The sequence below is a fragment of the Rhinopithecus bieti genome, unplaced genomic scaffold (genome assembly GCF_001698545.2).
Source record: "Rhinopithecus bieti isolate Rb0 unplaced genomic scaffold, ASM169854v2 scaffold_34297, whole genome shotgun sequence".
In the NCBI taxonomy this organism is placed as follows: domain Eukaryota; kingdom Metazoa; phylum Chordata; class Mammalia; order Primates; family Cercopithecidae; genus Rhinopithecus; species Rhinopithecus bieti.
Window position 1 is genome coordinate 149945 of NW_016814629.1, and position 21921 is coordinate 171865.

The following is a 21921-nucleotide window of genomic DNA, read 5'->3' on the forward strand; positions in this document are numbered from 1 at the left end:
GTATTAGTAAGTTAGTCCAGGCACAGGATCATTCCTCATTCCTCCAGGTTTGGTAACACTGCTCAACTCTAGAGTGCAATTTAATTTATATAAAATTTATTAATAAAATTTGGAATGTCGATGTAGCTTTATTTTGGCAAACTATAATTCCTAGCGGAATTATGAAAATAGTTTTACTTGAATAAACAGGAGCCAATGAGGGAAATCCATGTTGTTCTATAACTATCTGGGAGGTTTGGATTCAGCCTTTTAAAATATCATCTATCTACAAATACTCTTTGTGCCTTTTTCAGTTAATATTACTCTCTTGGTGCTGCTCAAGATTGGACTGCATCTCCTTTTGCTATTCAGTTTAAATTGAACCCAATAAATTGAAATAGAAATGAAAATTGGATACAATGAGATGAACTCTTCTCATTTTCAGACTTTTGGGAAAATAGTGCACTAGGTTAATTATGGTGGGTCAATAATTTTTTATCATTCTTTAGGCTTGCATTGTGGCTAGGCTGACATATAAAAATATATGGAATATGCAAAGAGTAAGAATGTTCAAGAGGAAAACCCATTATTCTATTAAATACTTATGGTGTCCATCCAAATTTGGGTTTTTATCTTAACAGGTCAATGCTGCTGAATCAAAGATAACAAATTTAATATACTTGAAACATACCTTGGAACTTGTGGATCCTTTAAAGGTAATTTATATGTGTGTTTATCATACAAAACATGTCCAGCATTATTTTTTAACTTTTTGTTCAGAAAAAATTTCAAACTCAGGGAAAATTGCAAGAATAACATGGCGAATTCCCCATACTTTTTCTCCTTGTACATACTTAACACACACATACACATTATTAGCCTTATTACACTTACTGAACCATTTGAGAATAAACTGAAGTACCTAAGTACTAAAGTAGTAAGTACTTAGGAGACTAAAGTCTCCTAAAAAAAGATATTCTCTTATATAATCATAATATTATTATCAAATTCAGAATATTAATATGATGCAATACTATTTTATAGTATGTATACTATATTCAAATTTTTAAAATTGTTCTAATAATGTTCTTTATAGCATTTTTTCCTGATATAGGGTCCAATTCAGGATCATATCTTATATTTAATGCCATGTTTTTTAAAACTCTCTTGAAGTGGAAAACTTTCTCAGCCTTTGTTCATGATACTGACATTTTGAAGCATAAGGGTCAATTTTTTAAATAGAATTTCATTTCCTCAATTTATGTGATTGCTTTCTCCTGATTAAATTCATCTATGCATATTTGGCGTTAATACCCTATGATGTATCCTTTTTAGTACATCACATCAAGAGGCACATAATGCCATTTCCTCATTCTTGGTGATATTAACTGATCAATTTCTTCACCATAAATTCAGATTTTCTTTTGTGATTAATAAGTTCTTAATCTATGAAGAGTTATATTGAGAATGTGTAAATAACCCCATCCTCATCAAACTTCCACTAATTGATTGTAGAATAAACTGATGACTCTTACCTGAAGTAATTATTACCCTGATGGTTACAAGATGATTATTTTCTCATTAACTTTTAAATACTACACTGTGTAAAACTTGTTTTTATTAAAGTGATAAAGGGAACTGATTTTGAAAGAGAAATAATCGAAAAATATGGAATAATTTTATTTTAGAAATTATTCTAATAAATATTAATACAGTTTGGCTCTGTCTCCACCCAAATCTCACCTTAAATTGTAAGAATCCCCACATTTCAAGGGCAGGGCCTGGTGGAGATGATTGAATCGTGGGGGTGGTTTCTCCCATACTGTTCTTTTGGTAGTGAATAAGTCTCACAAGTTCTGATGATTTTATAAAGCAGAGTTGCCCTGCACATGTTCTTGCCTACTGCCAGGTAAGATGTAACTTTGCTCCTCATTTGCTTTCTGCCATGATTGTGAGGCCTCCCCAGCCATGTGGAACTGTGAGTCAATTAAACCTTTTTCCTTTATAAATTACCCAGTCATGTGTATGTCTTTATTAGCAGCTGAGAACAGACTGATATAGTAAATTTTGCCAGTAGAGTGGGGTGCTGCTGTAAAGGTACCTGAAAATATGAAAGTAACTTTGGAATTGGGTAACAGGCAGAGACTGGAACAGTTTGGAGGGCTCAGAGGACAGAAAGTTGTAGGAAAGTTTGAAACTTCCTAGAGACTTGTTGAATGGCTTTGACCAAAATGCTGATAGTGAGAGGGACAACAAGGTCCAGGCTGAGGTGGTCTCAGATGGAGATGAGGAACTTTTTGGGAACTGGAATAAAGGTCACTCTTGCTATGCAAAGAGACTGGAAGCATTTTCCCCTGCCCTGGAGACTTGAGAGAGAGGGTATCTGGGGAGAAGAAATTCCTAAGCAGTGAAGCATTCAGGAGGAAGCAGTGCTTAAAAGTTTGGAAAATTTGCAGCCTGAGGATACAATAGAAAAGAAAATCCCATTTTCTGGGGAGAAGTTCAAACCAGCTGAAGAAATTCGCATAAGTAACAAGGAGGCAAAAGTTAATAATCACCAAGACAATGGGGAAAATGTCTCTAGGTCATGTCAGAGACCTTTGTGGCAGCCCCTTCCATTACAGGTCCAGAGGCCTAGGAAGAAAAAATGGTTTTCTGGGCCCCCTTGCTCTGTGCAGCCTAGGGACTTGGTGCTCTGCATCCCAGTTGCTCCAGCTATGGCTAAAAGTGGCCAACATACAGCGTGGGCCATGGCTTCAGAGATGCAAGCCTCAAGCCTTGGCAGCCTCCATGTGGTGTTGAGCCTGCAGGTGTACAGAAGTCAAGAATTGAGGTTTGGGAACCTCCACCTAGATTTCAGAGGATGTATGGAAATGCCTAGATGTCCAGGCAGAAGTTTGCCTCAGGGACGGGACCCTCATGGAGAGCCTCTGTCAGGACAGCACAGAAGGAAAATGTGGGGCAAAAGTCCACACACAGAGTCCCTACTTGGGCATTGCCTAGTGGATCTGTGAGAAGAGGGCCACTGTCCTCCAGACTCCAAAAGGGTAGATCCACTGACAGATTGCACCATGCACCTGGAAAAGCTACAGACACTCAACACCAGCCTTAAAAGCAACTGTAGGGTTCACGGGGCTGTACCCTGCAAAGGCACAAGGGCTGAGCTGCTCAAGGCTGTGGGAGTCCACTTCTTGCATCAGTGTGACTTGTTTGTGAGATATGGAGTCAAAGGAGATCATTTTGGAGCTTTAAGGTTTGACTGTCCCACTGGCTTTTGGACTTGTATGGGGCCTGTAGTCCCTTCATTTTGGCCTTTTTCTCCTATTTGGAATGGGTGTATTTATGCAATGCCTGTACGCCAGTTGTATCTAGGAAGTAACTAGCTTGCTTTTCAGTTTTACAGGCTCATAGGCAGAAGTGACTTGCCTTGTCTCAGATGAGACTTTGGACTGTAGACTTTTGAGTTAATGCCAAAATGAGTTAAGACTTTGGGAGACTCTTTGGAAGGAATGATTGGTTTTGAAATGTGAAGACATGAGATTTGGCAGGGGCCAGGGGCAGAATGATATGATTTGGCTGTGTCCCCACCCAAATTTCGCCTTGAGTTGTAATAATCCCCACATGTCAAGGGCAGGGCCAGGTGGAGATCATTGAATCATAGGGCAGTTTCCCCCACCCTGTTCTCCTGGTAGTGAATAAGTCTCATATGATCTGATGGTTGTTTAAATGGGGAGCTCCCCTGCACATGTTCTTCTTGCCTGCTGCCATGTAAGACATGACTTTGCTCCACATTCACCTTCTGCCATGACTGTAAGGCCTCCCCAGTCATGTGGTATTGTGAGTCAATTAAACCTTTTTCCTTTATAAATTACCCAGTCTTGGATATGTCTTTCTTAGCAGCATGAGAATGGACTAATACAAATATATATAGTTAATGTGGCAAAAGACTTCAAAAATGTTATCACCTTTCTTGTAATGAAATAAATGGAATAAATCACCAGAAAAATATTGAGAGATTTCATGAAACACAAATGTTAAACTTTGTTATGTCAAAAGCAAAGTAAAAGGCAAAGATAGGAAAAATTTATAACAAATGACAGTGTATTCGTCTGTTTTCATACTGCTATAAAGAACTACCCAAGACTGGGCGATTCATAAAGGAAAGAGATTTAATTGACTCACAGTTCAGTATGGCTGGGTAAGCTTCAGAAAAGGTACAATCACGGCAAAAGGAGAAGGGGAAACAAGGAAACTTTGTTACAAGGCAGCAAGAAAGAGAGGGAATGCAGGAGGAACTACCCTACATTTATAAAACAATCAGATCTTGTGAGAACTCACTCACCATCATGAGAATAGCATGAGGGAAACTGCCCACATGATTCAATTACCTACACCTGGTCTCTCCCTGGAAAAGTGGGGATTGTGGGAATTATAGGAATTATAATTTATGATGAGATTTGGGTGGGGAGACAAAGCCTAACCATATCAGACAGACAAAATACTGATTACTGTCATCATAAAACTCATGTAATTTCATAGGAAAATATTGAAAAGCCAATGGAAATATGGAAAATGACCCAAAGAAGGAAATCAAAGTGATTCATAAATAGTACCAAAAATGTTAACCTCATTATTAATCAAAGCAATACCAATTAAAACCATTGTTCTTATCTGTCAAAGAAGCAGACATTTTCATTTATCTTAATGGATGTAACTCATTTCTAATTAGAGATCTATGAGATAGACAATTTATTAAACAGCTGATAAAAATTCCAATTTTACGTACTTTACAGGAAATTGTACTGGAAATGTTTATGACATATATCTTTTGATCCTGTAATACTACTTCTAGAGATTTGTCTAAAAGAACTTTTCAGAAATGTTGGCCACTATTTATGTCCAACAGTGGTCATTACAGTATTATTTATTTATGTCAGTGAGAAATTGTAGTAGAGTAGAACTGCAATAATTACAGGAAGAGACTATTTTCTTTCCATAGACTAGAATATTATGAATTATTAAACATTTTTGCCTTGAAAAGTTTTTTATATGCATGCTATAGTGTAAGTTGAGCATCCCTAACCCAAAAGTTAAAATTTTTAAATGCTCCAGATTCAGAAACATTTTGAGTAACAATGTGATGTCACAAGTGGAAAATTTTACATCTTCATCTTACATAATGCGTTGCAGGCAAAATGCAGGTACTTAACACAGTTTATTCAGCATCCTCAAGGGAAAAAAGACCCTCCCAGTTCCTTTCATCTGTAATATATCTTTTCTGTGCACTCCCAGATTATTCTATGCAAACATGCCCACAAAGGGTAATACAGTGACACAGTGGCAGGTCAGATGTGCCAATGGCAAGTTTCCATGATGTCCCACATAGGGCCAAGACTGATGTGCATTACTGTTTTTTGCTTATTGCCTGCTTGCTCTAGTGGTTAAGATAACAAAAACATAAAACAAAACAAAGAAAATGTCATAAAGGCCTGCAGTAACAGTGATAAGAAAAAGAGGAATCACTTAAACGTTTATATATAACACAGAAAGTCAAGCTGTTGGAGAAACTGGATAATGGTATAAGTGTGAAAGGTCGTAAAGAAGTGTGTGCTGTTAGAATGACTGCCAGATATGACCTAAAGAAACAAATGGATAAACTGAATTCTATGCTGAAAGTGATGAATAGAAGCTAATGAAAAGTAGAAAAACACTGCATAACATTTTAAAAAAAAAGAAAGAAAGAGTGGGTCCATCTGCCTCGCAGTGAACACATGTCACTTAATGGTATACTGATCATGAAACAAGTGAAGATGTATCACAATGAAATGAAAATTGAAAGGAACTGTCAATATTTAACAGGCTGGTTGCAGAAATTTAAGAAGAAAATGACATTAAATTTTTTAAGATTTATAGTAATTGAGCATCTGCTGATCATGAAGCGTTGGAGAAATTCATTGATGAGTTTGCCAAGGTCATTGCTGATGAAAATCTGATGCCAGAACAAATTGATAATGCTGATTAAACATCATTGTTTTGGCATTATTGCCTCAGAAAGACACTGACTACAGGTAATAAAGCAGCCCCTGTGGGAATTAAGGATACCAAGGACAGAAAACAACTATTCTGGGCTGTGCTAGTGCAGCAGGCGCACGTAAGTGTAAATGTGCTGTCATAGATAAAACCTTGTGTCCTCAGTTTTCAAGGAGTGAATTTCTTACCCGATCATTATTACGCTAACAAAGAGGCCTGAATCACCAGGGACATTTTTTTTTTTTTTTTCCAATTGGTCTCACAAACATTTTACATCAGCAGCTCATGCTCACTGCAGGGAATCCGGATTGGATGATGATTGAAATATCCTGTTATTCCTTGACAACTCTTCTGTTAATCCTCCAGCTTCAATTTTCATCAAAAATAATGTTTATGCCATATAGTTTCCCCTAAATGTGACTTCATTAATTCAGCCATGTGACTGTGATGAGAGTATCCTTAGATCAATGAAGAGTAAATATAAAAACACTTTTAAAATATTTTAATTTTATTTTAGTTTTGGGGGTACATGTGCATGTTTGTTATGTGGGTAAACTTGTGTCTTGGGGGTTTGTTGTACAGATTATTTCATCACCAAGGTACTAAGCCTAGTACCCAATAGTTACTTTTTCTGCTCCTCTTCCTCCTCTCACCCTTCACCCTCAAGCAAACGCCATTATCTGTTGTTCCTATCTTTGTGTCCATGAGTTCTCATCATTTAATGCCCACTTTTAAGTGAAAACATGCAGTATTTGATTTTCCGTTCATGTGTTAATTAGCTAAGGATAATGGCCTCCAACTCCATCCATGTCCCTGCAAAAGACATTTGTTTTTTTTATATATATATATATATAGCTGCATAGTATTCCATGATGTATATACACCACATTTTCTTTATCCAATCTGTCACTCACGGGTATTTGGTTGATTCCATGTCTTTGCTATATTGTAAACAGTGCTGCAGTGAACATTCATGTGCATTTGTCTTTATGGTAAAACGATTTATATTCCTCTGCATATATACCCAGTAATGGGATTGCTGGGTCGAATGGTATCTCTGTTTTCAGTTCTTTGAGGAATTTCCACACTGCTTTCCACAATGGTTGAGCTAATTTACATTCATATACCAACAGTGTATAAATGTTCTTCTTTCTCTACAAGCTCACCAGTATCTGTTGTTTTTTGACTTTTTAGTAAGAGCCATTCTGACTGGTGTGATATGGTATCTCATTGTGGCTTTGATTCACATTTCTCTAATGATCAGTGATACTGAGCTTTATTTTCATATGTTTGTTGTCCACGTATATGTCTTTAGAAAAGTGTCTGTTCATGTCCTTTGCTTACTTTTTTTTTTTTTTTTTTTTTTTTTTTTTTTTTTGAGACGGAGTCTCACTCTGTCCCCGGGGCTGGAGTGCAGTGGCCGGATCTCAGCTCACTGCAAGCTCCGCCTCCCGGGTTCACGCCATTCTCCTGCCTCAGCCTCCCGAGTAGCTGGGACTACAGGCGCCCGCCACCTCGCCCGGCTAGTTTTTTGTATTTTTTAGTAGAGACGGGGTTTCACCGTGTTAGCCAGGATGGTCTCGATCTCCTGACCTTGTGATCCGCCCGTCTCGGCCTCCCAAAGTGCTGGGATTACAGGCTTGAGCCACCGCGCCCGGCCCTGGTCGGTATGTTCTGTCTGTTCGGCCCTTTGCTTACTTTTTAATGAAGTTGTTTGTTTTATTCTTGTAAATTTAAAAACACTTTCTGGAACAGCGTGCTAGCAGCAGTGAACAGAAGCATAGATGTGGAAGTTTTTTTACAGTTGCAGTCTTGTTCTGTGCCCAGGCTGGAGTACAGTGGCACAATCATGGCACACTGCACCCTTGAACTTCTAGGTTCAAGTAATCCTCCCACTTTTCCTGAGTAGCTGGGAGTACAGGCATATGTCACTATACCCAGCTAATTAAAAAAAATTTTTTTATAGACAGGGGTCTTGCTATATTGCCTAGGCTGGTCTTGAACTCCTGGCCTCAAGCAATCCACCTGCCTCATCCTTCTGAGTCACTGAGATTACAGGTGTGAGTCCCCACACCTGATGATGGAAGGTTTTCAAAAGGAGTTTAGTATGAAGAATTCCGTATATGCTGTTGCCAGTGCTTGCAACATAGTTACTAAAGACATGGTTGTACATGCCTGGCACAACCTCTGGCCTGTGATGCTGTTCAATGATGGTGATAAAACAAAGTGGTGACTTTGCAGGATTCCATATGTCAAGTGAGAAAAAATTATGTCTGACCTCCCAAAATATGCAAAATGTATACTTCCATAGTCTGTCAGTAAGCTGGAAGAAGTGGGTGTTGAAGTTTGTATTTATTTATTTATTTATTTATTTATTTATTTATTTATTTATTTATTATTTGAGATGGGGTCTCACTCTGTCACCCAGGCTGGAGAGCAGTGGTGCAATCTCAGCTCACTGCAACGTTTGCCTCCCAAACTCAAGCCATCCTCCCACCTCAGCCTCCTGAGTGGCTGGGACCACAGGCATGCACCACCATGCCCAGCTAATTATTTGTATTTTTGGTAAAGATGGGGTTTTGCCCTGTGGGCCAGGCTGATATTGAACTCCTGAGCTCAAGCAATTTGTCCACCTTGGCCCCCAAAGTGGTGGGATTACAGGTGTGAGCCACGGTGCCAGGCCAATTGACATTTTTAACATCAATAATGAGGCTCCAGCTGTTTATTAATCAACAGATGATGAAATAGACAAAATGGTTCTGATTCAAGGTGATCATGACAGTAATGATGATGAAGATGATGTTGTAACACTGCAGAAAAAATGCCTATAGATATGGTAAAAATGTGTGATGGGCTTATTGAAAATCTACAGTTTTTATTAAGCAAAATAAAATTCCTATTTTTACCATATGAGAATGGAGCAGCACACATTCATAACAGAACAAGAAATCATGTCAGTTATAAAATCAAAGAGGAATTTCTATGACAAAAACCATTATTAATGAAGCAGATGACTCTAGAGGAAACATTTTTAAAAGCTGGCCAGCAAAATGCCTCCATATCCTTAGAATACCCACTTCCTGGTCCGTTAACTGTTTCTGATGTTTAATCTCACTTAGAAAAATAAAGTACAGCTTACTGTAACCTCTTAATCAAAATATAGCATCATAGGTGGATACTGAAAATTGTTAGTTGTTGCTGTTGTTTAAGAGCTAATGCAGCTACTCTGGGGGTGCTACCGTGCTGTTACCCTGAACACATTTTTTCACTGTATTAATGGTATGTCATTTTTTTTTTTTTTACTGTTAAGTACTTATGGGTAAATAAATGTTAAAAAATGATTGCTTATTGGTAGCATATAAATTCAGAGTTGGGAATGATAGTGATGCCAAACAATCACAAATAAGTGACTGAAATAGTGACACATTTGCTTTCTGGTGGTTCCATGTACACAGAATTTTATGCACAAAATTATTTAAAGTGTTGTATAAAATTACCTTAGGCTATGTGTATAAGGTGTACATGAAACATAAATGATTTTCATGTTTAGACTCAGGTTTAATCTCCAAGATATCTCATTGTGTACATATGCAAATATTCCAAAATCTGAAAAAAATCCAGAATCTGAAACTTCTGGTCCTAAGCATTTTGAGTAAGAAATACTCAACCTGGATTAAGTCAGGGGTTGGGGAAGGAGCATACAATGATATAAAATTATTTATTTTAGATACTGGCAGGAAATATACTGTAATATTTAGAATGTTTGTCTTTGAAATGATAGTAGATTTAATTTTTTTCTTTCAGTTTTGGTGAATTTTTTAGTTATCTGTCTGTGCATATTATTTTCTGTTCATAAGCAAAAAAAGTTATTACCATTGCTTCATATCAAACTAAAAACGGAGGTAATGGTCAAACTAAATATACTTTCCCCTCTTCTTTTCTGTTTATTTAGTTAGTGACCCCTCATAGTTTTCATTAAGCAAAATAAAATTCCTATTTTTACTATACAAGAATTGAGAAATTACTCTATTTATGAATATACAAAGCATTTTTTTGGTTTAATGTATATCTAACCTAAATTTTGGAATTATATGTAGAGTACTCTAAATGTACAACAGTAGTTGTTTAAGTACCTATATCTATAAGTAGCCGGGTGTTAACAATTAGTAGGGAGGCAAGGAAAATAAAAATTATAATAAGCAGTGGATGGCACTTATTAGTCATGTACTCTTTATCTGGAAAAAGGGAAAGATACTGTCTATCCTCAGCTATATAGCTAAAAATATATTTTATGAGGATATAAATGAGGAAATGAAGAAAGCACTTGGTAAACTATAAAGTATTAAACAAATGTAAAATAATATGTTTGAATGATCTTGTAATTGTTTATCCTTAACTTTTTTATTTTGTTCTTTACTAGATTGCTATGAAGAACTGTAACACACCTTTATTAAGAGCTTACTATGGTTCCTTGGAAGACAAGAGGTCTTTGTCACTCAACTGTTATTTAAAAATACGATTATTCTCTTCTTCCTGATCATAACTGATTTTAATACTCTAGTTGTATTCTATGGAACAATTACTTGAGTTTTGGTTAACAGAATCTTTAACCTATTCATCAAAATTCTAATTGTACATTTCATGTTATCAGTACAATAAATAGGGTAACAACACATTGATTATTTGTGTTAAAGGACAATTAGAATAGCATGAGAACTTGAAATCCATGCACAATTTTAATATTTCTTTTTAAAGCCATTCTCCATGGAAAGGCTTGCAAATAATAAAAATATATTTCTTCATTTTGTTAAATCATGAAGGGTCTAATGTAACAAAAAATAATAGATATAAATATTGAATACAATCTAAATGCCATTTAATTTTAACACTATTAAACTATTAGCAGTAGTTGTGGACTGAAGAACTACTGGTTTAGTCCAGACCTTGATTCTGAACTTAAAAGATTTGTGATACCTAAGAACTATTCTTCTATTAATTGAAGAAATATACCCTGTGTGAGGTCACACATTGAAGTTAATAATAAAACTGGCTTAATTACAAATAAAATATAGAATGGAATGAAGAAAAAGTTGAGGAAAATATATGTTACCAGATTTCTGGTTTGCATAATCACTGCACTTTACCACTGATAATTGTGAGGTTCCTGTTAACGCTGTCTACATATGTGTTTAGTGACCGTTGCCTCTACTGAAGGCAGGGATCATATGTTATTCTTCTCTGAATCTCTTCACCTAGCGAAGTACTTGATACATGGTGTAAGTTAATGTTTATTGAATGAATGAGCATGAAGCTAGAATTTTTATAAGATATATTTTGTACCCACAGGCACATCAGTATATGTAATTTGTGAGCTCTATTAGCAGACGTAGAATTGTTCTTGGGGTCCTGATGCTGTTTTAGACTAGTCCTGACTGATGAAACAGTTTAAATATGAAATAGTCACAGCTCTAACTTAAGCAAATTTAAATATTTGTTGCTTAATTAGTTATTACAAAATAACTTTCAACAAAAATTTGCTATCATCAACTGTGATTCAAATTATAAATTAAAATAACTCTTTGACTTATTGTCTATAATGTTCTTCTTTTGGCCTTAATATTAGGTTTGGAATCATACTTGAAAAGATTAAAACAGTAATTAATGATGATGCAAGATACATGAAAGGATGTCTGAACATGAGGACTCAGAAGTGCTATGCAGTGAGGTCTAACATAAATGAATTTCTTGACATAGCAAGAAGAACATACACAGAGATTGTAGATGACATAGCAGGTAGTTTATTTATTTGATAATGTTTTTCTGTTTTGTAGGGATGAAACAGCCTTTCCAGGACATGCTGTCCTTTTTTGCTGCTGATGACTAGCCATACATATTTTAAATTTATTTTTTGTTACCAAAATATAAGTTGAGCATGTAGTGCCATTTAAGGAAACAGCATATGTGGTAGCCTTCATACTAAACTCCTTTTGAAAACCTTCCATTGCCAGGTGTAGTAGCTCAAACCTGTAATCCCAGCACTTTGGGAAGCCAAGGAGGGCTGATAGCTTGAGTCCAGGAGTTTGAGACTAGCCTTGGCAATATAGCTAGTCTTTTGTAGAGACAAAACGTTGTCTCTACAAAAACTGAAAAAATTTGCCAGGCGTGGTGATGTATGCCTGTCGTCCTTAGCTACTCAGGAGGTTGAGGTAGGAGGATCACTTGAGCCCAGGAGGGTGAGATTGCAATAAGTTATGATTGTGCCACTGTGCTCAGGCTGGGGGACACAGTGAGATCCTGTTTCAAAAAAAAAAAAATTATTAGAGTTTGAAAGAGCAACAAAACCTCCTATTTATGTATAAACCAATAAGAATTTAAAAACCATATGACTTTAAAACAGTGATTTTCTCATTAAAATTTATTTATTTTGTTTTGTTTTTGTTTTCTTGTTTCTGGTCACCAGGAATGATATCACAACTTGGAGAAAAATATAGTCTTCCTTTAAGGACAAGTTTTAGCTCTGCTCGAGGATTTTTCATCCAGATGACTACAGATTGTTTAGCCCTACCTAGTGATCAACTTCCTTCAGAATTTATTAAGGTTCATTTTAGAGTGGTTAGGAAATTATTGTTGCTGATTTTATAGAATTACATCTATGTATTCTGGGGACTTCTTGAGTTTTACAAGCCAAATTTCTGAATGTTTGATATCTTTTCCTATTCCTACCCACCCACCTAACTAATATACTAATCTAAGAGTGATTTATAAACTTTTGCAGAAATATCAAACTCAGTGTTTTCCACAGTTCTGGGAGCTTGGTGTAAGAAAAAAAGGAAAATGAAGAAAGAACATCCAAAAGCTGTTTATGAAAATAGAAATTAGGAAAATACCACACCATTTGCCTGTTAAAGGTTTAAAAAGTCCTGAAGTAAAGAAATCTACTTAACTTTTAAAAAATCTGGTATTTCCAAACCTTTGTACCACAGGAATATTTTTTCCTATATAGCTCCTTTACAATATACCAGTTTGGGAAAGTCTAACCCACTCTAATCTTTGTTCTGTCTGCTTCCTGGGGGTACTTTTTGATAAGAACAAACCATTTAGCTTTCAGGCTTTTAGAGTTTGAGTAAGATGAGAGATTTGAGTTGAGGTTCAGATATAGGACAAGAGCTGCAACAGGGGTCAGAGATGGAGTGAGGATCTCTGATGTCCATCATGCATGTTACTTGGTAATAAGATGTAGTGTTTTTAACATTTTAAGACCTATCAGAATAGTCATCCCAGATGAACTAGGTCAAAATATCCTGCTTTAAAAAAATGAATGTATGGGTTAAAAAAATTTGGCTTTATCCTTTGAAGTGATCTTCCTTTTATGTTTCACAAATGTTATTTAGAACTTTCTTTGTGATGCCGTATCTCAAAGATTAAAATGATTAACTTAAATACCCATATGTCTGTTCTTTAAAATCTTATGTTGTATTTCACAGTAGTGTGCACTTATCTTGACATTTGTTTTTTAATCTCCCAGCAGATTTCTAAAGTGAAAAATTCTTATAGCTTTACATCAGCAGATTTAATTAAAATGAATGAAAGATGCCAAGAATCTTTGAGAGAAATCTATCACATGACTTATATGTAAGAGCATTTGAAATATTTGAATATTGAATTAAATTGGTTTAATTTGAGAAACTGTTACAATTGTATTAATTTAATTGTTATCTAATTACAGACAATTGTAGAATGAAGTATGTTAGCAAAGGAAGTCTATCTTTGTGATTAGAATCACTGAGCCTCACAGAAGCTTTGGGGAAGATCTAATTGCAAACAAATACTATTATAATTGATATTTCTGTAATATGCATTCTACCATGATGTAGAACTTGGCACATCATGGGCTTACCTGGGCTTCATTCAGTTTATTCTTTTTCTATGGTCTGTAATTCCTCAGCTTCTTATACCTTGATAGTAATAATTGAATAGCAATATCACAATAGTGTCAGTTCTTTTGCTGGTCATGAAATAGCAATATAGCCAGAAAGAAGAAGTAGAAGATTTAGAACACTTATTAGGCTGAGGTAATAAAGAGAAAAGTTGGGCTTTCAAGACAATTTCAAGGCATGTACCACAAACATTTTAATATATAGTAAGTTTTGGGTACATATTTATCTTTACAAGAGAAAACTTTTGCACTGTATCACAGTATAACTCTGCCTTATAAAAACTTAAATAATTAAATTATTCAGATATCGTGTCTGTGTGCACATGTGTGAGTGAGAGAACAAGTGCGAAAGAGAAAGAAAAAATGGGTGAGAGAGAAAATGCATATAACTTTTGTGTTGAACTTAACATTTGCAAATTCATAAAGTGATTAGCAAATGGGATCTTTCCAAGTATGAGGGCTTGATTTGACCTATATCAAATATTTTAATAATAAAAGCTTATTTTATTAGTATCATATAAAAGCAGTTATTTCAAAAATGTGATGTTAATACACCAGAAGATAGATTCTTTGCCACTAAGTAGCTGTGATCTTGAGCAAAAACTTCAATTTCCTCATCTCTAAAATGAGACAGTCGAACAATAGGCTTTATCTATAGTGTATAACTCAGGTGTGAATATTATTTTACTTCAGGCAGTGAATTTAATATTATTTTACACTTACAATGTATGTCCCTCTTGACAAAACATTATTACATGTCTTACCAAACATGTGTTTTCAGGATAGTGTGCAAACTGCTTAGTGAGATTTATGAACATATTCATTGCTTATATAAACTATCTGACACTGTGTCAATGCTGGATATGCTACTGTCATTTGCTCATGCCTGCACTCTTTCTGACTATGGTAAGTTGCTTTCTTTGGAATAAACATATTGCATACTTAAATTTGTATTCCATTCAAACAATTTGATATAATAGTTATGACATTTAAAATTTTTAACTTGAAATAGAATCTCTTGCCTCTGGTCCTAGACAAAGACACAAAATAAAGAAAGTGAGATTACCCTTAAAATTTTTTTTTGAAGTAAAAAATTATTCTCTCAAAATTGGCAAGCCAAAAGAAAAAATTGCAAGAAACTAAAGATTCCCCGAATAAGAAAGACTGCAAGAGCTGTCTCCTTGGTAAAAATGACAATGATCTAAATTTATAAAGTTCAAATCTGAATACTTATTAGAAGCAGTGTGATAAATATTAATAGAGAGAAATGCATCTCCAGAGTAAGCAGTTTAATCCACTAGCTCCTTAGATGTGAACATACCAAAATTAGGAATTATGTAATTTATTTTTATATCCCAAATCTATACAAACGCCATGAATATAAATGTTAAGTAATTTTCTCATGTTAAATGAATACTTCGAGTTAGTGCTTTGACATTTCTTATCTAACTTACCAGTAATAGCCATACTCCAGTATGCAAATTTACTGGACTAGTATGTGATAATTATGGTTGAATAGTTGTAGGCTTCATTACATTAAAAACATTGAAATTTCTAATGTAAATCAGCAGTAAAATTCATAAAATGTTATGTTAATTTACTTTTATGGGAAGTATCTTAAGATTTTTTCATATTTCTTATGGAAATATTAACTTTTTCTATTGATATTTTATAGGCCAAAACTTTTCAAACTTTTATATCTCCTTTGGGTAAAAACTGTACTTTAGGGGTCAGATATTCCAATGGTAGTTTTTTTTTTTTTTAAACTGTTAAGAGATTTAGTATTGCTTCATTTTAGTTTGAGAAGGATCATTCTGAAACTCCATATCTATAAAGAATGAATTTTTGAAAATACTTAAAATTTTTTTTCTAACCTCACTTTTACGATGAATGTTTTCAAGTTTATCTATGCATTTGAGATAAAGGTATGTAACATTTTGGTTTTCACATATCCTTTCACCCTCTTCCTCCTCGCCTCACCTCAGGTGGTATCCATAGAGACCTGATCCTTTTTTGTTTCTATAAATTAACAAATTATTTGTGTTGATCTTCTCTATTCTCTGAAATTTCCTTTTATACAACATTTCTACATAGGCTTATAAATAATTATTTTTATATTTGATTTTATTCTATAATCTTACCTCAACTTATAAGCTAGGTATTTGAAACCAGTCTGGGCAACATAGCAAGACCTCATCTCTTAAAAAAAAAAATGGTGAGAAGTTGTGGCAGGTGCCTGTACTCCCAGCTACTTGGGAGGCTGAGGCAGGAGGATGGCTTGAACCCAGGAGTTTGAGGCTGCAATAAACTATGATTTTGCCACCGCTTTCCAGCCTGGGTGACAGACCAAGACCCTGTCTCTAATAAATACATAAATAAATGCTAAGTGTGCCAAATTTGAAATATTATTTAAAGTAGGGAAGTAGTGTTTAAGATAGAGTAAGTAAATGTGCAACTCTATAGTACCAGTAACAAATTATGATTGTTAAAGTACAATCAATGAGTACTTGGTTCTTTTTTATTTTATTTTATTTTATTTTATTTTTTGAGACAGGGACTCACTTTGTCACCCAGGCTGGAGTGCAGTGGCACAGTCTCAGCTCACTGCAGTCTTCACCTCCCAGGCTCAAGAGATCCTCCTATCTCAGCCCCACAAGTAGCTGGGACTATAGGCATGAGCCATCACGCCTGGCTAATATATATATTTTGTAGAGATAGGGTTTGACCATGTTGCCTAGGCTAGTCTTGAACTCCTGAGCTCAAGCAATCAAGCAGTCTGCCCTCCTCAACCTCCCAAAGTGCTGGGATTACCAGCATGAGCCACCATGCATGGTCTACTTGGTTCTTTTTAATTTACACAAAGCTGAAAATTTTATAAACTATTTTGGAGCTCAACAATGGTAAAGAACTAAATTCTAGAGTTCTCTAGAAGTGAATAAAAGTTGTGATAGTGCATGCACATGTATGTTTATTGCGGCACTATTCACAATAGCAAAGACTTGGAATCAACCCAAATGTCCATCTGTGACAGACTGGTTTAAGAAAATGTGGCACATACACACCATGGAATACTATGCAGCCATAAAAAAGGATGAGTTTGCGTCCTTTGTAGGGACATGGATGCAGCTGGAAACCATTATTCTTAGCAAACTGTCACAAGAACTGAAAACCAAACACCGCATGTTCTCATTCATAGGTGGGAATTGAACAATGAGATCACTTGGACTCGGGAAGGGGAACATCACACACTGGGGCCTATCATGGGGAGGGGGGAGGGGGGAGGGATTGCATTGGGGAGTTATACATGATATAAATGATGAATTGATGGGTGCTGACGAGTTGATGGGTGCAGCACACCAACATGGCACAAGTATACATATGTACCAAACCTGCACGTTATGCACATGTACCCTAGAACTTAAAGTATAAAAAAAAAAAAAAAAAAGTTGTGATAGTGATTAGAGTATGTCTATTATACATTAGAAGAATTTGGGTGGGGATTTGGGATAATATAATACCTTAATGTTATTATTCCAAATTGACCAGTGTGAAAATCACTAAGATATAGAGAGTACATACACACTACAAAATCTTTAGACACAAATATATTAATCTTTAAAAACCATTCTATTTTTTTTTTTCTTAAGTTCGACCTGAATTTACTGATACTTTAGCAATCAAACAGGGATGGCATCCTATTCTTGAAAAAATATCTGCGGAAAAACCGATTGCCAACAATACCTATATTACAGAAGGGAGTAATTTTTTGATCATAACTGGACCAAACATGAGTGGAAAATCCACATATTTAAAACAGATTGCTCTTTGTCAGATAATGGCCCAGATTGGTAAGTTATGGCTTTATTTATAATGACCAGTTTGACACTCTTTTCAGAATGCTTTGTGCCTAATTTTTTTGGGGTCCATGTGCCTAATTAACCTGAGAACAGTTTGGAGCAGATTCTGTTACCTAAAAATATTACAGTGTGTCTATTGCGTAGAGTATAACTTTACTATTCGATATTTATTAAGCTTCATCCAATTTCAATTGCATTGCACTAAAATGTTTTTGGGATACTGCAAAAGTGGGACCATTCTTACTATAACTATTAAAGTTGCATCAATTATTACTAAACTGAATCATGCAATTATTTCTGGTTCAAAAACAAACCTTGTGAGAAAAAGTGAAATGAGTAGGTTAAGCTGTTGCCTTTAATAATCCATGTGAGTTTTTTCCAAAATTATTAAATATAATATTGAGCAGAGAAACATTTCCCTTAACTTGAGGAGGAACAATAACTCAGCTATAGCAGTTGATATATTATACATACACATGTGCATATATTTATCTAAATGGCTGTCGCTGAGCCAACATTGTCACCTATTTCTTAATATGGATGCACAGCTTAACTCCTATCTCTGAAAACTGGATTTCCTTGAGAACTGTATGAATCAGAGATGAGATACTTGGCCAAAATGAAGTGGTTCTCAAGCAGGGGTGGTTTTGATCCCTTACCTTCCAACTCCCAGCATTTGGCAATATCTGGAAACATTTTTGGTTGTCACAAGTGAAGGGAGTGTAGAATCCAGGAATGCTGTTAAAAATCCTACAATGCACAGAACAGCTCTCCCTCTCCACGCTCCCCAGCCTTCCTCAGCCCACTATACACACACACATAAGAAAGATTTATTGAGCCCAAGTTACTAGTAGTGTCATGGGTGAGAAACTTTGGTCTAATGTAATGATTTGTAAGGAGAACAAAGCAATAATAATATTGGTGATACAGTATAAATTCACCCTTAGTACTGGGACAATCAGAGATGAATGAGTTAATGAAGAGTAAATATTTTATTGATTTTGTAGGTTTATTGGAAATAAAAGGACATTTTAGATAATTTCCCTCCCCTTATACGAATACTACCTGCTTCATGTAAGACATAATATTTCTATTTGAATAGCTATGAGGAACTCTGTTCTATAAAAAAACAGGCTGTCCAATTGCTGGACAGCCCTAATTTAATTAGAGTATTCATTACACTGAACTGAAACCCAATTTCTATAATTTCAACTCATTTATCCTTATTCTTCTATATACTACAGAATAATCTAGTATTTATTCCCAATATTAGCTCTTCAAATACTTGAAGATAATGATACTTCTCTTGTCACTGACCATCTTAAACCTCTGAAACACCTGAAACATATACAATATCTCACATAGTCTGACCGTAAGACACCAGTGGGACTTGAAAGGCATGGAAGTTAGGACCATAGACTTGGAAGGTAGATCCAGCTTGTCGAGTTACTAGCTGTGTAATCTTAGGCAAATTGCTTACCCTCATTAAGCCTTGGTTTTCCTATCTGCAAATGAAAACTATGGTAACACCTACTTCTAATAATTTTTATAAGGACTGAGGTAATAAAAATAAAATGCTATGGATTTAAGGGGAAAGTATGAAAAAGAAGGAAACTTCCCAGGCAGAGGTAAGAGCATGTTCTAAAACTCAGAAGAAAAAAAAATACTATGATGTGCCCAAGGAACTACAAAAAAGTAGTCCAGAGGCTTTGTACTTCCTTTGCTTCATAGAGCAAAGAGTAACTGTGAGGAGTAGCAAGGTATAAAGTTGGAGAGATGGGCAGTAGTTAGGTCATGGAGGGTTTTAGGTATTTACTTGAGAAGATTGAGCTTTATCCAGTAATCTGTAGGGAGCTACTGAAGACATTTAGTAAGAGAATGGTATGATCAGATTTAATTTTTAGATAGATCATTCCAGCTGGTGCATAGATGAGAGCTAGACTAGAAGCAAAAATAACAGCCAGGAGGCTTCTGTAATAATCTAGATAAGAAAGGTTGAGAAACTTTTTGATGGAGGTTAAGAGAGCAGAGAAAATACAAACATATACTGCTTAATAATATATGCTATATGTATATATGGTATATATATAATACCTTCTATATGTAATATAAATATATATTATATACATTAGATATATTATATATATATAATACCTTATATATACTACCCAGTGTATATATATATACTCACACTGGGTCCTGAGCCTCCACTTTTCATTTGTAAAATGAGAAAAATAATACGCAATTTATTGGGTTATTTTGAAAATTAGGAAGAGTGGATATAAAAGATCTAGTATGTCGAATGGTATTGGTGCAGTTATTATAATTACTACTGTTATGATTATTACTTTTATTTTCATTAGTATTAGCCTGACTTTTGGTTTCTTTTCTTGCTACTCCTTGTTCCTCAGAGTTAAGCCCTATTCTTTATCCTTATTTTTGTTTTTAATCTTGGAGTAATCTGGCTTTGTTTTTTTTGCGCCTACTATTTCACCATTTTATCTATACAGAATTCTGTATATGTGGTATGTTTCCCATTCAACTACTTGTATATTTTATCTTCTTATAATGTTAGAATGCCTTTTAGATATTATTCTATATTGAGACGGGTGCATTAATCAGATTATTTGTTTTTAAGAAACGAATATTTTAGATGAGTTAGCTCAATAACTTTTTGGGCAGAAACAGTCTTGTGGGTGAAAATTCACTTTCTTTTCTTTTATTAAATGTTTTGGTTTTATTTTGCTTCTGAATGTTTCTGCATGTTTGTAATCACAGATATTTCTTTATATCTTTTTATAATGATTTTATTAACTTCAGCTTTATAGGCATTTGCTTCAGATTTTCATATTTCTTTTTTAAATTTATTTTATTTTTGACATAATAATTGCACACATTTAAGAGATACATAGTGATGTTTCAATGCATACCACGTATAATGAATAGATCAGTGTAATTGGCATATTCATAAGCTTTATAAGCATTCCCTTCACATTTTAATATTTTGAATGTTCTTTATCATTCAAGTAAGTTATTTAAAATTTTTATTGAGTTTATAACAGTCTCTTTGTTATGTACTTGAATATTTACTATCTTATTTGAACTTCCAGATAACTTTGTACAGTAGGTAGAGCAACTGTTTTTGTTTTGCTTTGTTTTGTTTTGTTTTATTTTGTTTGAGACGTAGTATCGCTCTGTCGCTTAGGCTGGAGTGCAGTGGTGCGATCTCGGCTCACTGCAAGCTCTGCCTCCCGGGTTCACGCCATTCTCCTGCCTCAGCCTCCCTAGTAGCTGGGACCACAGTTTCCCGCCACCACTCCCGGCTAGAACTGGGAAAGTTTAAGTGCTGTTTAAGCTTGTATAATAAGGAATAGGGATGGGGTCATGTCTTCTAAGGCCATATCTAGTGTTCTTTTACCATATAATCCTTGTAAATAATCTGAGAAGTGCAAAATGTTATTAGTACTTATATTTTATAAACACATTTCAATTTATCTTGACCTTATATTTTACAGGATCATATGTTCCAGCAGAATATTCTTCGTTTAGAATTACTAAACAGATTTTTACAAGAATCAGTACTGATGATGATATCGAAACAAATTCATCAACATTTATGAAAGAAATGAAAGAGGTACCCAAACAAAACTTTTCTTATGTTAAAAACATTAAATTCTCTCACTAATGGTCAGTTATCACATAAAATATTTTTATACTAAAATATGCAAATGTGCTTATACCCTTTTCTAAGAGCCAGAGGGCAGTCAGAGACAGCCTCCTAATTTCTATTTTATGTGGAAATGGAAGACAATGTTTTATTGAAAATACAATTTTAAAAGAAAGAGCTAGTGTTATTAAGTAATAAAAGTGTGCCTAAATGTTTTTATAGGGAATAAGTAAAAGGCTTCAGGAAATGATAACTGGTTCAGTACCATTTTGCATAGTATTTATTGTTCTTCATAGGCTCGGTTTTAAAACAAAAGATTACTGTGTTAGAAGGCTTCCAAAAATCATCTTCTTTTTTGTTCTTATAGAAATTTCACTTCCTGTACCAAAGTATCACCTATTTCTGATTGAGCAAACATCAAGTAACCTTTAGAACTAAAGGAATTAAGTGTA

General features: G+C 34.9%; 1 protein-coding gene across 1 annotated transcript in view; it reads left to right on the forward strand.

Moving 5' to 3' along the window:
* Positions 1-21921, forward strand: part of MSH4 (mutS homolog 4) — a 122669-nt gene that overhangs the window by 70836 nt on the left and 29912 nt on the right. Inside the window, exons 9-16 of the mRNA XM_017851591.1 lie at positions 621-695; positions 10430-10494; positions 11633-11802; positions 12470-12606; positions 13538-13641; positions 14727-14851; positions 17593-17793; positions 21318-21436. Coding sequence (XP_017707080.1) covers positions 621-695; positions 10430-10494; positions 11633-11802; positions 12470-12606; positions 13538-13641; positions 14727-14851; positions 17593-17793; positions 21318-21436 — 996 coding nt within the window. The remainder of the gene's footprint in view (positions 1-620; positions 696-10429; positions 10495-11632; positions 11803-12469; positions 12607-13537; positions 13642-14726; positions 14852-17592; positions 17794-21317; positions 21437-21921) is intronic.